The 15,754-nt window shown below is 41.8% G+C and overlaps 1 protein-coding gene across 1 annotated transcript in view; it reads right to left on the bottom strand.

Annotated features, from left to right (window-relative positions):
- Positions 1-581: 581 nt before the first annotated feature.
- The window catches only part of rrn3 (RRN3 homolog, RNA polymerase I transcription factor), a 42,549-nt gene continuing 27,376 nt past the window's right edge, over positions 582-15,754 (bottom strand). The window contains exons 12-18 of the mRNA XM_072481811.1: positions 13,554-13,684; positions 11,521-11,651; positions 10,571-10,755; positions 9,712-9,820; positions 6,975-7,127; positions 4,857-4,944; positions 582-2,104 (exon numbers count right to left, since the gene is read on the bottom strand). Of these exons, the coding sequence (XP_072337912.1) occupies positions 1,952-2,104; positions 4,857-4,944; positions 6,975-7,127; positions 9,712-9,820; positions 10,571-10,755; positions 11,521-11,651; positions 13,554-13,684 (950 nt within the window). The 3' untranslated portion in view covers positions 582-1,951. The remainder of the gene's footprint in view (positions 2,105-4,856; positions 4,945-6,974; positions 7,128-9,711; positions 9,821-10,570; positions 10,756-11,520; positions 11,652-13,553; positions 13,685-15,754) is intronic.

The following is a 15,754-nucleotide window of genomic DNA, read 5'->3' as shown; positions in this document are numbered from 1 at the left end:
AGAACAGGTGCAAAGGTCATTCCAACTGATACTTTAATGGACAGATGAGGTTAAGTAAGGTTTTCCCTCTTGTTGGTTCCCTTACCACCTGCCGAGGACCCAGTCTAGCAGATATGCCTTTTTAAAAATAAATTTAGAATACCCAGTTCATGTTTTTCCAATTAAGGGGCAATTTAGCGTGGCCAATCCACCTATCCTGCACATCTTTTTTTTGCGTTGTGGGGGCGAAACCCACGCAAACACGGGGAGAATGTGCAAACTCCACACGGACAGTGACCCAGGGCCGGGATCGAGCCTGGGACCCCGGCGCCGTGAGGCCACAGTGCTAACCACTGTGCCACTGTGCTGCTCTAGATATGTCTTTTAGGACACAGCCAGCTCAGTCAGTAGTGGCGCTACCATTGTTCAGCTGCAATGGCTTAGTATGTCATTAGAAGCCCAGTTACATCACATTAACAAGGCACTACATTTTGGGCAGGAGTTTTAAATTGTTGTAGTCAGTTAGTGATTTTCAAAGATTGCCATCAGTGGCAACCTCCACTGTGCACACCCTGTAGAGCAGCAGGGAATCACAAGCAGCATTGTCAGGAATTTTACATTTTATTGTGCATGTGCAGATGCCAAGGTTGTCAGTTTCACAGGGTAATGACAAACAATACTGACCGTTTTTCCATCATTACAACCATAAAATCTGGATCAATAATTTTACAATGAAATAGAGGTTGGTACATACACATAAGAAATTAAGGTAAAAACTGAAATTTCAATGAAACTTTGAAAATGTGTTAAAATATATTCCCGTAACAGCCTCCCCGAACAGGCGCCGGAATGTGGCGACTAGGGGCTTTTCACAGTAACTTCATTTGAAGCCTACTTGTGACAATAAGCAATTTTCATTTCATTTCATTTTTTCATATATTCAATTGATCAGACTGCAGATATCTGACATGTCACAAATATGACTAGTTTTTCTAGGCTAGAGGGGTTGTTCGCCAGTAATTATGAATTTAGCGCACCTTTAACAGCCCAGTAACACCTCAAAGTGGAAGTTTTCCTCAAAAGACAAACATGCAAGCTACCAGTACAGTTCCAACGCTGGAACCCAATGTTTCTCTCGGGTATACTAAACTGAGATCAATTTCTTGCAGCTTCACCAGGCACCAAATGACACACCATGCATTGATGCATGGTTGTTGGAACTAACATGGCCATAATTTGAAGCCAGATAAATAAAATACAATTTTAAGATAGCTACTTTCAGTTCCAGTAGCTACTTTGGTCAAGTCAGAATTTATCAGTGTTTTCATTCAGCTGCTTATTTTAAAGGAAAAGTGGCGAAGTCAGCAAGTGGAACAATAATTGACAAAAAATAGCAAACTGGAGGTTAGCATCAGTTACCTGCATCAAATGCAACAACGTGAACCCTTCTTGGAAAAAATGGTGAAAAGAATTTGAACCATTACTTTAATAATTCAGATAAGAAAAATCAGTATTTGGTATAACAATTTCAGTATCATGATTTGGAAATCGTGACAACAGTTTGAACTAGTGCGTAAGACATATTTTTCATTCCTAAAAGAAAATAATTTGATCCAACCAGGGGTATCAAACAAGTATGGAACCAAACCAAAGGGACTTTAAAAAGCAACTGATGACAATCTTTTAAAACAAAAGCATAGCAGACGTTAAGATTTACAAATTATTATATATACAAATATACAAACATATTTACACAACAGCTGAATCAATTAGACAAAGGAACTCCGAATTACAGAAAAATGGTGGACCAGACAAAAGTAAACTTCAGTTTCAACACTCCTGAATAGACTCTGATGTAGCATTTTCTTCTCCATCTTAATATATGTGCTGCGAGTGCCAACCTTACAAACAGCAAGCAACTTTGTTTGAAACCACATCTGATAGTTTGTGCATTTAGCTGATTGACAACAAGTCAAAAATTTTGCAGTGGAAACATTGTTAATGGAGACCCAACATTGTTAGGACTTTGCGTGTGAGACTCGAAAGAGCCCGTTGTGATCCCTACAGTCTCGTTTTGCAGTGACTCGCCTTTTAAGAAATCATCCTCTTCATCTTCAGCTGCATCCTGAAAATTGATGGTAAAGGAATATCATTAAGCGTTTTAAAGCCAAACCAATACAACCTCGTTTCTTTTTTTTTTAATTTAGAGTACCCGACTAAGGGGCAATTTAGCGTGGCCAATCCACCTACTCTGCACATCTTCGGTTGTGGGGCGAGACACACGCAGACACGGGGAGAATGTGCAAACTCCACAATGATCGAACCCGGGTCCTTGGCGCCGTACAACCCAGTTTCTTGATGGTTACATTAGTGGCTTACCAACCAACACATCTCAGTTCAAGCCCAATGTTTCTTTCACTCAGATCTGCCGGTCGTGATAGTTAGGAACTTTGTCAGTCATCAGGTGAAGAGAGTTTTGAAATCGTAAAGTTTCACCTCTGAAGCAAACTTGTTCTATCATTAGGATCGCACAGTAGCAACTGATGGTAGCCGTTAAACTAGCAACCTGCCCTTCACATTAAAGACAGCTCTCCTACCAATGAAAGGTGCCCTTGTGGTTAGTACTGTTGCCTCACGGCGCCGAGGACCTGGGTTCAATCCTGGCCCCGGGTCACTGTCTGTGTGGAGTTTGCACATTCTCCCCGTGGCTGCGTGCGTCTCACTCCCACAACCTAAAGATGTGCAGGGTAGGTGGATTGGCCACGCTAAATTGCCCCTTTCTTAATTGAAAAAAAATAAAAAATTGGATTCTCTGAATTAAAAGAAAAGAAAGGTGCCCTCGGTGGGCAAAGTGTTAACCACTTTGGTGGTTGCCTGTCGGGGCTTAAAATTGGGTTTTCTCAATGTTAAATAATAGTGACACAATTATTTTTAAAATTCCAGTTAATTAGCAATGATTATTATAGACATTTAAGCACAAAACTCTGTAACAATACAATGACAGTCATTTTCATTCAACAGCAATGGATCTTAGACTCCATGGGGGTTTTGGTGGGCAGTGGTTGCAAACCCGAGTTTGATAAGTGCCTGTTTTTCTGACAGTAAGTGCTGTAAGGGATCCAAAATTATATCTGTGTCACGAGCATACTTCTGACGCAAAGCATCTTACTTGAGACATTAGCACACACACAGTGAATGTCAAAAGTATGTACAGCAGGCAGGTCATGACGTCAATCATCTGCAAAACTGATTTGACGGCAATGCTCCAGCCACCAAACTCTCAATTTCACACAGCTGAGCATGCTTTAAGCAGCAGGAAGAACCAAGCAGCAGTGCTACTTAAAGGGATCGCCTACTATTGACAGGTGAGCTGCTAGTTGGTTTCTTCTGGGTGCTGCTGCAATTGTGAAAGTTTCAATAGTTACAGAGTGCTCCGACCTCAAGGCTTCTGGACAAATCAGTTGCTCCCAAAGAGGCTTTCCTCTTGGAGCAGAGTATGACTGGGCAATCAGCAGAGGCCATGCAGTACAGGGTAAGCTGTTGGAAGTGAGGTGGGGGAGATCACTGTAGGAGGGTGCCATGTCTGCCAAGGGTATTCTGGGAGTAATTCCCCTGAACAATGTTTGAGACCTCTGCACATCACTGAGGACATCTTCACTGAAATCCACCACCTGCTGCAGCCACAACTGCAACCTTGGAGCAGGGCAAGGACACTGCCTATGCCAGTGAAGGTGATGGACTATTGTATGCCTGGCACATTCCAAGCTGGAGCCGGAGATAATAGTAACATGGTGCAATTTGCTACAGTATCCTGTGGGTAATGCGCATCAATTCTGTCGTATACTGCCACTGAAAGGGATTCCAGTGCTTCAACATCCTGCTGATGCGTGACCATGCAGGTCAATGCTTAGTTTGCTGTCAGCAGTTGTGATGCCTTCTGTTCCAGCCATAATGCACTTCCCTTTAAGAAATGCCGCTAGCTTTAAGTAGTGCTTACAAATATTGATTGTTGGTTCACTGCTGAAGTGGACAGCCAATCAACAGCACTTTTGACATTGGCTGCAGACAGAAATGATGTAAATGAGCAAGAAGCACAAAGATGGTACTGTGCCTTCATTACATCAAATGGACATGAGTTAATCACGCATCTCGGTGTTCATGAGGGGGAGCAATGGTGGGTATGGGGGTACGCAAAGCTCTTCACCTTGTTTCCCGTCCCTGTTGGCCCTGACTTACTTCTACCATACTTTACAAAGTAACTCTTCTGTTCAGCCTTTCAAGTATGTTCATAGAGTGTGTTATTGAACAAAACTTTATTACCCTGTATTGCTTTAAGTTTAAGCAGGTTATAAATGGACTGAATGGATGAACAGGAAACTGGTTTACTTCATTCTTACAAAACAAACTGCCTTGACCAGGATGTTATAAATTAGATAGTCATTGATATTTTTCTGTAATATCCAGTTCTTGCAATGTTTAACACTGGAAATCTGAAAGATTTTTAAATCTTCAATGCTTCATAAGTATTGCAAACTGGTTATACAAATCCGTATTGAAAGGCTGGTTTAGTTCAGTGGGCTAGCCAGCTGGTTTGTGATGCAGAACAAGGCCAGCAGCGCGGGTTCAATTCCCGTACCAGCCTCCCAGAACAGGCGCCGGAATGTGACGGCTAGGGGCTTTTCACAGTCACTTCATACTTGTGACAATAAAAGGTTAGTATTATTATTCCTTTGCCCTCTTGAACAAATCTGTTATTTGTGAATATCCCCTTACAATTCAGTTACCAGTGGAATCAAAAATTAAAATATCACAGACCCCTCCATTTATTACATGGTAATTTTTTAAAAATCCTGTTAGCATATTATGCAGTGCCTTACCAGTTTTATGATATTCTGTGGCACCTGAATGTCTTGAAGGCTCAAATCCTCCCAAACTCGATAAATACCATCAAACATTTTCTTAGACCTATCGGAAAAATAAATGATCTGCACTCAAATATTAACAAAACCATTCAGAGTTTTTAGCACCAGCTATACATGAGTAGAACTCAAAAGGTTAATTGTGTATCCATTTCTGGAGTCCATATTAGGGTTGGCAAATCTCCCAGAACAGCCGGGAATCAAGCAGATTCATCATGAATCTCTCGGCAGCTATTAAATGTAATGATAATTCTGCAATTCCATTCTGTAATTTGTAGCCGCAAGGCACAGTCCATCGTGAATTGTGATGACGGTGTTCACAGCAGTTGCAGGGTGATGACATGGAAATTATTAACGTGACCATCCCAGTTTACTGCGCGCACAAATGTTGCTGCTGCCGTTGCCTGTTTTCCCCCCACTAGCATTGAGCCTCGAATTGACCTCTAGAGGAGACCTCTAAGGAGCCAGGATGTGATGGAACAAGCAATTAAGTGAAGAGAACCTGTCTGAACTTCCAGCTGCCCCAGCCTGGAGCGCGGCTGCCTGCTTTGTTGCGGGGCCAGAAATATTGCACTGATTAAAAAGGCCGAAAAGGGTGACTTGTCTTAAGCTGCTCATTTAGCAACGTTTTGTTTGTGAAGTTGCATTCATTTTATTGGAAAAGAAATGTTAGACTCAGTAATTTTTGGGCACCAGGACCACAGTGAAATGGCAACAACCAAGAGGGATACGATGACCTAGGGCTTTCTTCACCTGTTTCCATAGTTAAAGTCCAATCAGGTCACTTTACCCTGAAGAGAAACCGGACGAGTGTCAATCATTTTTTAGTTATTTTTCCCCATCTTAGGGCATTAAACACAATTCGTGTTGGAAGCCAGAATTAAATATATAAAAGACCCCGATCGAGGTGGTTACTGCAGGAGAGAGAAAGGAGAAACTAATAAGAGAAATAAATGTCAAAAAACTGAACCCAGGACAGTAGCCAAAGAAAATGGGGTGGATGAGAAATCGGGCTAGTGAAGAAATTCACCTGCTCATGTCACGTTACCAGCTTTCTGTGACATCACTGCCACCAATGTCCAGTGTAATATGTCCATCCAGAGTTGGCGATCCTCGCCCATATGCTGCCAATATGGTTTTAGTCTATTCCCATAGAATCCCAACAGTGCAGAAGGGGGGCATTCAGCCCATCGAGTCTGCATCGACCCTCAGAAAGAGCACCCTACCTAATCGCACTCTATCCCCATAACCCCACCTAACGTTCACATCTTTGGACACTAAGGGGCATTTGGCGTAGCCAATCCACTTAACCTGTACATATTACAAAACAGGGCTGAGAATAGTTACTCTGTTAATCAGAGTTAAAGGAACTGTAGCAGACTTGTTGCTCTCAACTGAAAACACAGAAGAGATCTATTACTGTCCATGGGGAGTTTGCACATTCTCCCCGTGTCTGCGTGGGTCTCATCACAACCCAAAGATGTGCAGGGTAGGTGGATACGCCACGCTAAATTGCCCCTTAATTGGAAAAAATAATAATTGGGTATTCTAAATTTTTAAAAAAGTTGTTAAAAAGTGAAATCCATTAGGTTATAGATTTAAAAATAGCAATTGAACAAACTAGCTTTTTAAAAAATAACAGAATCAGACCATGCGGCTTAATTAGAGACTGGTTTAGCACAGGGCTAAATCGCTGGCTTTGGAAGCAGACCAAGGCACGCCAGCAGCACGGTTCAATTCCCGTACCAGCCTCCCTGAACAGGCGCCGGAATGTGGCGACTAGGGGCTTTTCACAGTAACTTCATTTGAAGCCTACTTGTGACAATAAGTGATTTTCATTTTCATTTCAACTAGCCTGTGCTGGTGTTTATGTTTCGTACAAGTCTCCTCCCATTTTATGTCTTGTTTTAGCATCTCAGCATTTGTTTTTATTCCCTTTTCTCTGATACCTTCTACATGAAACTGGACAAATTCAAAGATATTTGCCTGTAGTAGTACATTCCACAGTACTCTGAATAAAGAGATGTTTCCTTATTTCCCTACCGGATTTAATGTCAAATACTGCCGTACACAAACCTTTTAAGAATGTAAGGGTCAAAGGGAAAGAAGCAATCAAGCGGATTGGTACAAATCTGGACCAGGTCACCCCCAGTGCTGCTCCTAACAACTGGTATGTGTTGTCGATTATTTCGTTCAATAATTGTGTAGCAGAAAGCTAATTGATATTTTCTGCAAAAAGAAAAAAGAATTTCAAAAATATTATAGTTAGATCATGACTGTTTGTCTGCCTTTGTTGTTTAATGTTTATCAGATTATAAAAGTCAAACTGCTGTGAGGAAATGTTAGTGCACCACAGGAGTGATAACAATGGCCAATAGGTATCTTTTATGTTAAAACAAACTTTAATTTAAACATAGAATTCCCCAAATGAGCAACAAAGAAATAGTTTTACAGTTAACAGGTAAACACTTCTGAAATAAAAAACAAACAAACCTTAACTTACTTCCTAAACCTGCCACTATATATTCCAATTAAGCAAACCATTATATATTAAATACAACTCTTGAATAAAGTTAACAACCAGGGGGTTACTTGCTTTTCTCGGTGCAGAATCTTTGGAAAACCTTTCAGAGCCAAACAACACCTATGTTCAGATTTCTAGGACCTGCTGACTCTTCAGACAGACCTGGCTCCTCCCATTAACTGTATCATCTGTACGCAAAGGATAAGACATTCTTTTGTCTCATCTTGCGCAATGTCCCTTGACTTGTTTAGCCAGGACCAAACAATACCCACCCCCACATTATCTACATCCCAGGAGTGCTTCAAACATAAACAATATTCCATTTGCTAGCTATCTGTAAACAAGTAAATGGTTCTCAAGATGTATTAGCAGAACTATTCACCAGCAAATAAATGATTATCTACTTTTACAACACCTTAATCACAGCTCTAAAAGTTATACTGTCTATATGCATTTTAACACAGGTTTTAATAAATTACTGCAACAAACTATAAAATTTGTCAGTTTCTTACATTCATCACATACGATCCTCATGTGTTCAGTATCAAATACTAACGCTCTGCATTTCACAACAGAACAAACACACTTTTAACAGTGCATTAGTTAATAATAAAGGAAGACACACCTATATATTCATGGTTTTATCAAATGCCATCTCTCATTTAAATTACATAAAGTTCACATTAAAATTAAATCTCATGCATCAATTTTTTTTAAATTAATTTATAGGATGTGGGCATCTTTGGCAAGGGCAGCATTTACTGTCCATTTCTAATTGCTGAGAAGGTGGGGGGGGGGGGGGGTCATGAGCCACCTTCTTGAATACAACTGAATGACTAGGTCTGCTGCCTCAGTGGGCAGTTAAGAGACAACCACGTTGCTGTGGGTCTGGAGGCACATAATAATAATAATCGCTTATTGTCACAAGTAGGCTTCAATGAAGTTACTGTGAAAAGTCCCTAGTCGCCACATTCCGGCGCCTGTTCGGGTATGCCGGTACGGGAATTGAACCCGTGCTGCTGGCCTTGTTCTGCATTACAACGCCTGCTGTTTAGCCCACTGTGCTAAACCAGCCCCGGTTTACATATATGATTTCCTTCCCTTAAAGGAGATGAGGTAAACCAGATGGTTTCTTAATGGCAATCCAGTGACTTCATGGTCACCATTACTGGTACTAGCTTTTTATTTAACATTCATATAATCAATTCAATTTAAAGTGTTCAGCTGTTAATGGGGGGATTTGAACTCATGATTATCAATTCAGACTTCATGTTTTACTTATCCAGTAACATAAACACTATGTTACTGCACCATCAATTACAGCTAAATAAAAGCTGGTGAATTTCTGTAATCCGGTTTCACCTAAATAGTATTACATGATCATTTCTATCAGTCTACAAACAGAATGGGCAGAACTTTGAGGCTCCGAAACATCAGCAGGGTTTTATGCAAAATGGGAAGGTTCTTGCAAATAGGGGCTGGTTTAGCACAGGGCTAAATCGCTGGCTTTTAAAGCAGACCAGGGCAGGCCAGTAGCACGGTTCAATTCCCGTTCCAGCCTCCACGAACAGGCGCCGGAATGTGGCGACGAGGGGCTTTTCACAGTAACTTCATTTGAAGCCTACTTGTGACACTAAGCAATTTTCATTTCATTTTTCATTTCAAATAGTGGGGGCACTGCCTGAAACTTTGCAGCTACTGACATTTATAGAAGGAAAACTGTGAGCAATCTACCCATAGTTTCCCCACAAAGGCCTTACTGTACAAGATCCTGCCGAGGATGCAGATCATTGGATAGTTTCACCCTGTATGTCGATCTTTAAAATGGACAACACTGAAATTATAATTACCTTTGAAGTGTTCATATTATGTAGATTGCACATTTAATTAGTGATGAAGACAGCTCATCGAGAAATTGGTTGAGTTTAAAGTGATATATAAAAACATGTTTTCAAGGCGTTTGCAACTACTTTTAGAATCTTGATGAAATGAAGCATGAATACTTTAACACATCGTGGGGCTGGTTTAATCCTGGGGCTGGTTTAGCACAGTGGGCTAAACAGCTGGCATGTAATGCAGAACCAAGGCAGCAGCGCGGGTTCAATTCCCGTAACGGGCACCCCGAACAGGTGCCAGAATGTGGCGACCAGGGGCTTTTCACAGTAACTTCATTAAAGCCTACTTGTGACAATAAGCAATTATTATTATTGCATGATTCAAACATAAGAATGCAATATCAGTCATTGTTCTTATATCCAAAAGTATCTATTAGTATCCAATAATACTGACCTAGTAATAGCTGCAAACAAGTTGACGACAGAAGGTAAACAAACTTTTAGAGGGTTCAGCTGGCACATCACTATACGCTCAAAATTTAGATTCTGTAAGTATGATAAACCTGCACAGAAAAGCAAATGATAAAATTAATTTTTGAAAACTATTTTAACGTTCACTGTGCACTGCAAAATAAAGTACAGCAATAAAAGCCTTCAACAGAAAGAGTAAAAAGGAAACTCGAAAATATCATACTTTTCAAATTCACAATTTTATTATTATTGATATCCTTGGGCTTCTACCAAAGTCACAGCACAGCTGTCCACTGACAGAATGCAAAAATGTCTGTTCAGACTAACTCTCTGATTTCCCTATCTTAATTCTGCTGTATTAATTTGGTATGCTACTTATCTATAAGTATTGCATTTTAGGGCATCAATATACTCATCAGTCCAGCTGGTTAGTTTTTGATGTTTTGTTTTTATTCATCATTTTCACTCCTGTATGTCCCCAGGTAGAACAATGGGCTGCAGGTACTCACCAGGTCTCCTCCAGTTCTACTCTATAATCACCTTGTACAAGAGAAACAGCACATTCGGACTGTGTCTCTCCCCCACTTACACTATGCTTTTGGGTGGAGAGGAAATCTTGTGCACACAGCAACATGACTGAGATTAAATAATGATCTAAGAACAAATCTGTAAAATGCCACAATGTTCAGCGCCCGACTATATTGCAGCTTTCTGCCACTTCATTAGACATACATCAAACCTTACTTTCCATTTTGCAGAGTTTTCAAAACTCTATTTAAAAAATACACAGTATTTTCTACTTTCACAAGGTATTGGATTTAATACAATACTTAATCAATCACCTTTCCTCAGATTTCCACTCAGTAATTGTTTGCAACGGAATATGAAGATGTAAAATACAGCCTGACACGCAGAGTAGAATGATCCATGAAGAGCCACGTCACAGTAAGCTTTTGTTCCAGCATCCTGGCTGTCAATGTAGTGGTGTATCCAGGGGACCAGCAGATCCAAACAAGCCTTCACAGTGCTAGCCGAAAGAATGAATTCTTACTCAGTAAATTAGATTATTGGTACAAAACAGATTTTAAGAAGTCAATTCAAATGGGGCATTTACTCCATTTAATTCAACTGTACAATTAAGCACCACCTTTTAGCTTGGATATTAATCTTCCTATTCTGATTAGTGTCTGTCCTCTCCACCTATTCCAAGACATTCACATGATTGGGCATTGCTATAGAACTGCACTGGGGTTAGCATGCGATAGAATCGCTACACGTCGCAAGAGGAACTAGAGGAAAGACAGGAGAAGTCTGACTACCATACAAATTACCTACAGCACAATACACTGAATGTAAATTGCACCCCTATACACCAAGTCATCCAGCAAATATCTTATGCGGATGCTTCACAATCCTCATCATCCAACAATCCATAGGATCACATGTAGTAGTTCTCCATGTGGTAATCGTGTGTAAAAGGATTCCGATGTAAGCAGGCAAAATGTGACAAAGGGCGGGAGTGTCCGGTCCGCCAGTCAGGTGTTCCTCGACGGCAGCAGGATTCTCCGTTCCCGCCACCTGCCAATGGGATTTCACAAGGTGGCCATCCCACACCGCAGGGAAACCCGCAAGCGGTGCGCTGCCGGCTCAATGGAGAATCCGACTGGTGGGAGAATCCCGCCCAAAATCTCTGCAGTTACTCACCAATGGTGATCATCATTCAAATGTTGGAAACTACATTAAAAACATGATCAAGTTCTAATAAAAGCTACGAGGCTTGTTGATTACTTACACCACAGGAATATATGTTGCTCTGGCCAGAAAACTTCCAATGTAGCCAGCAGCTGCTTGTCTTATTACTGCCGGATTATTTGGATTCTGCATCATCTTCCAAAGGTGTTCTAGGAAAGCCTCTGCCAGTCCCTGAAAAATTACAGTCGGAAAATTAGGTGTTTTGTTCCCCAGAGCTATGTTCTGCCTTAAATCATTCCACATTTGCTACATTTTTAAAACAGGCATTTGAAGGCCTGCTGCAATAAACTACAGTCATCTGTGGAGTGCATATAAAAGTTGATGAATGGGGATTCCAAAGGTAGATTGATATCCTGAACTTTTACAAGACCCATTAGGGTGACATTTCTGCTTGGAAGCTTTGCCTATAGGGATTCATTTTCCTCTGGTGATGAAACATGATGAGCTGGACTAACATTACAAATTGTACATGCTCCATTTTAAATAGCAAGTTGAATGGGTCAAAATGCCAATGGAAGATTCCTCATTTGTGATAAAAACAAGCTTTTTAAAAAAAATTTAGAGTACCCATTCTTTTTTTTAAACCAATTAAGGGGCAATTTAGCATGGCCAATCCACCTACCCTGTACATCTTTGGGTTGTGGGGGCGAAACCAACATTTGCAGGGAGAATGTGCAAACACCACACGGACAATGACCAAACCTGGGACCTCAGTGCTAACCACTGTGCCACCATGCTGCCAGTATTTATGTCTGTTGTAGGTCATTTTGAATTCTGTATTGTGGGCACAATATACACAAACGGTTAAAATGAATTATCGCCAGATGATTACTGTAAGCTGGGCGGAATTTAGATCAGACAATCTGCACCCACAGAGCAAGGAAAAGGGACATCTGCAGTCCTCTGAGTTTTTGGTATCCAGATCCGATTGTACTTGGATGAGGGCCCATAGAACCAAGGAATCCCTACACAGTGCAGAAGAAGGCCATTCGGCCTATCGAATCTGCACAACCCTTTAAAAGAGCACCCTACCCAGGCCCATACCCTTTAACCTCCCTAACCTACACCTCTTTGGACACTCGGGGCAATTTATCATGACCAATCCACCTAACCTGCACATCTTTGGACTGTGGGAGGAAACCGGAGCACCCAGAGGAAACCCACGCAGACATGGGGAGAACATGCAGACTTCACACAGTCACCCAAGGCCGGAATTGAATCTAGCAAGACATTCAAAGTACTTAGCAAAGATGAATGAAGACAATTGATGCAATTCAAAATTTGATACGACTGAATTCCTGGTATAGTGATTTGGAATGATGAGTGTGGGGTAAACCTTTAAGAAAGGCGGGCGAACAATTCTTTGTAGATCTCTGACTGACGGTTCTGTGGTCAGCAGCTTCCAAGTGAAGCTTTAAAATAGGCAGCATGATATCAGCTAAGCAATCACGGAGAGACAAAAGTAATATGGCTCAAAAAGCACTTCACAACTTACAAACTTGATTCCAAAAGATATCACATAAGGATTGTTGATTGGTAAAGATTATGACTCCTGTAAGTGATATTTATACTCAAAGCATTAATAATCTTTATTATTGTCACAAGTAGGCTTACATTAACACTGCAATGAAGTTACTGTGAAAATCCCCTAGTCGCCACACTCCGGCGCCTGTTCGGGTACACAGAGGGAGAATTCAGAATGTCTAATTCACCTAACAAGCACGTCTTTCAGGTTGTGGGAAGAAACTGGAGCACCCGGAGGAAACTCACGCAGACACGGGGAGAACGTGCAGACTCCGCACAGACAGTGACCCGAGCCGGGAATCAAACCTGGGACCCTGGCGCTGTGAAGCAACAGTGCTAACCACTGTGCTACCGCGCCGCCCATTATTTACCTATTGAATTATTAAATAAGTCAGCGTTTTGGCTCATGGCTAGAGCCTCAGTTTGTAATGACATATTCCAACAGTCCTTGTAAAATCTACATCATCCCTTAACTAACCCACCGGCAATGACTTGTTTTGTATTAATTTTGTTACAAAAGTATCAATTCAAAAAGAATCTGGTACTCACCAACTTGAAACTGCAAATATAGAACATGAAGTACTGGACATGACAAGAAGCATGAGTGCGTAGGACCAGTTTGTCAAACACTACTATCAAGTCTCGGTATAAGTCTTTTGTCCTGGTCAACATGAACTCTCCTACATAAGAGAAAGAAAAAGATTTACACATTCAAATGAACCAAATATTTATTGCAGAAATCTATCTCATGGGCAGCACGGTAGCACAGTGGTTAGCACAGTTGCTTCACAGCTCCAGGGTCCAGTTTCGATTCCCGGCTCGGGTCACTGTGTGGAGTTTGCACATTCTCCCCGTGTCTGCGTGGGTTTCTTCCGGGTGCTCCGGTTTCCTCCCACAGTCCAAAGACGTGCAGGTTAGGTGGATTGGCCATGATAAATTGCCCTTAGTGTCCAAAAAGGTTAGGTGGGGCACTGGGTGACGGGGATAGGGTGGAGGCGTGGGCTTAAGTAGAGTGCTCTTTCCAAGGGCTGGTGTAGACTCGAAGGGCCGAAAGGCCTCCTTCTGCACTTAAATTCTATGATTCTAACACAGACATTTAAAGGCAATTTTTTTAACAACTTTAAATCGTGTATTATTGTAGTAATTCACCTACAAAACAGCATGTTCAAGTTGAACCAGTTGGGATGCAACCATCAATATCCTATCAGGCCCCAAATTGAACTTCAAACTCTATACCCTATCCACATCATAACCACTTTCTTTAATCCCTTTAGTACCTTCCACCTTCACCCCTAATTCACCCCCACTACCACTACATTACACTGTAACTTGTGTTACCATGTGTATCAGTTTCCAAACAATCTCCTGACCCCCAATTTTAACTCCAATTTCTCCATGGCTGTATTAAGGGCTATTTGATCATCACCGCTGACTTCCGTCCCTAAACATAACAAAATCAAAACCCTGGTCTTTGTTCACAAATCGCTCCACAGCTTTTCCTCATCCCAATTCTGCAACTGCCTCCAATCCACAATTCTCTCATTCTGCCATTTGTAGGAACATACACATTGTGACATTCAGCTCCTTGAGCCTGCTCCACCATTCAATAAGATCACAGCTCATCTGACTGTAATCACAACTCCACATTCCTGAATACTACCTCCAATAACCTTTCACCCCTTGCGTATGAAGAATCTATTGACCTCTGCCTTAAAAATATTCAAAGACTCTTGTTTCCACTGCCTTTTGAGGAAGAGAGTTCTGAAGACTCTGAACCCTCAGGAAAGGATTCTCATTTGTCTAAAATGGGCGACCCCTAGTTCGAAATTCTCCCACAACAATGGGTGTGACCTTCCGGCCACGCTGTGCCAGAGTCGCAGCTCGCACAGGGTGGTCGGTGGAAGCCGGGAGATCCTGCTCCTGGAATCTACCCGGCTCACAACGCCTCGCGTGTTTCAACGCAATCTCACGAGACGTTTCATGAGGAATCCCACCCACAATGGGCAGGATCAGTTTTTAGCAAATCTGCAGATTAGAGCGAAGCAGTAAGCCTTACTCTAATGTGCAGTTGCCCGAGGTACCTGAGGCTTTGGGATTCAATCCCTTCTCCTCGGGGACCTCGGGCGAGCGCTGATTGGTATTGGTCAATGGGGAAAGACCACTGTGTAAGGTCTTACCAGCAAATGTACACCGAGGGGCGGGTAACAGTGTAAACCCTCCTCGGTCTGGGTCATTAACACTCCAATGTATAAAAGAAACATGACAAGGTAAATGTTTAAGAAGGAATTGTAACGTAAAGAGCGATGTGTGTGTAAGGTTATCAAAATTGAATGGAAGAAAGTCAAGGGAATGTGTAACTGATGGAAATGTACAGTCAAGACAATTCTAAATGTTCTGTAATATTTATGATAGATTTTATGAATAAAGTATATTTTTTGAAATAAAATAAAATAAAATTGGTCCCCACAAATGGGGACAGATGGAACGGCACTCCAGGGGATCGGAGGCCCCAGCTGCATGTCATTTGGGGAGGGTGGTGCCCTGGCACTGCTGGTGCCACCCGGACACCCTGGCAGTGCCAGCCTGCAATAGCACCCCAATCTCGCGCTACAGTGCGGAGTTCCGGCGAGCAGAGCTCCCCATTGTAAAAAACGGGGCTGTGTGTGGCCTCGGCCGCGTGTTCCCCATTTGGGCCCCTTATTCAAAGCGAGTCGTGTTGAATAGCCATGTGTTTCTCGGCACTGGGAAAC

This window comes from Scyliorhinus torazame, chromosome 17 (assembly GCF_047496885.1).
Source record: "Scyliorhinus torazame isolate Kashiwa2021f chromosome 17, sScyTor2.1, whole genome shotgun sequence".
In the NCBI taxonomy this organism is placed as follows: Eukaryota; Metazoa; Chordata; class Chondrichthyes; order Carcharhiniformes; family Scyliorhinidae; genus Scyliorhinus; species Scyliorhinus torazame.
Note: the sequence above shows the minus strand (reverse complement) of the source record. Positions and strands in the feature narration are given on the sequence as shown.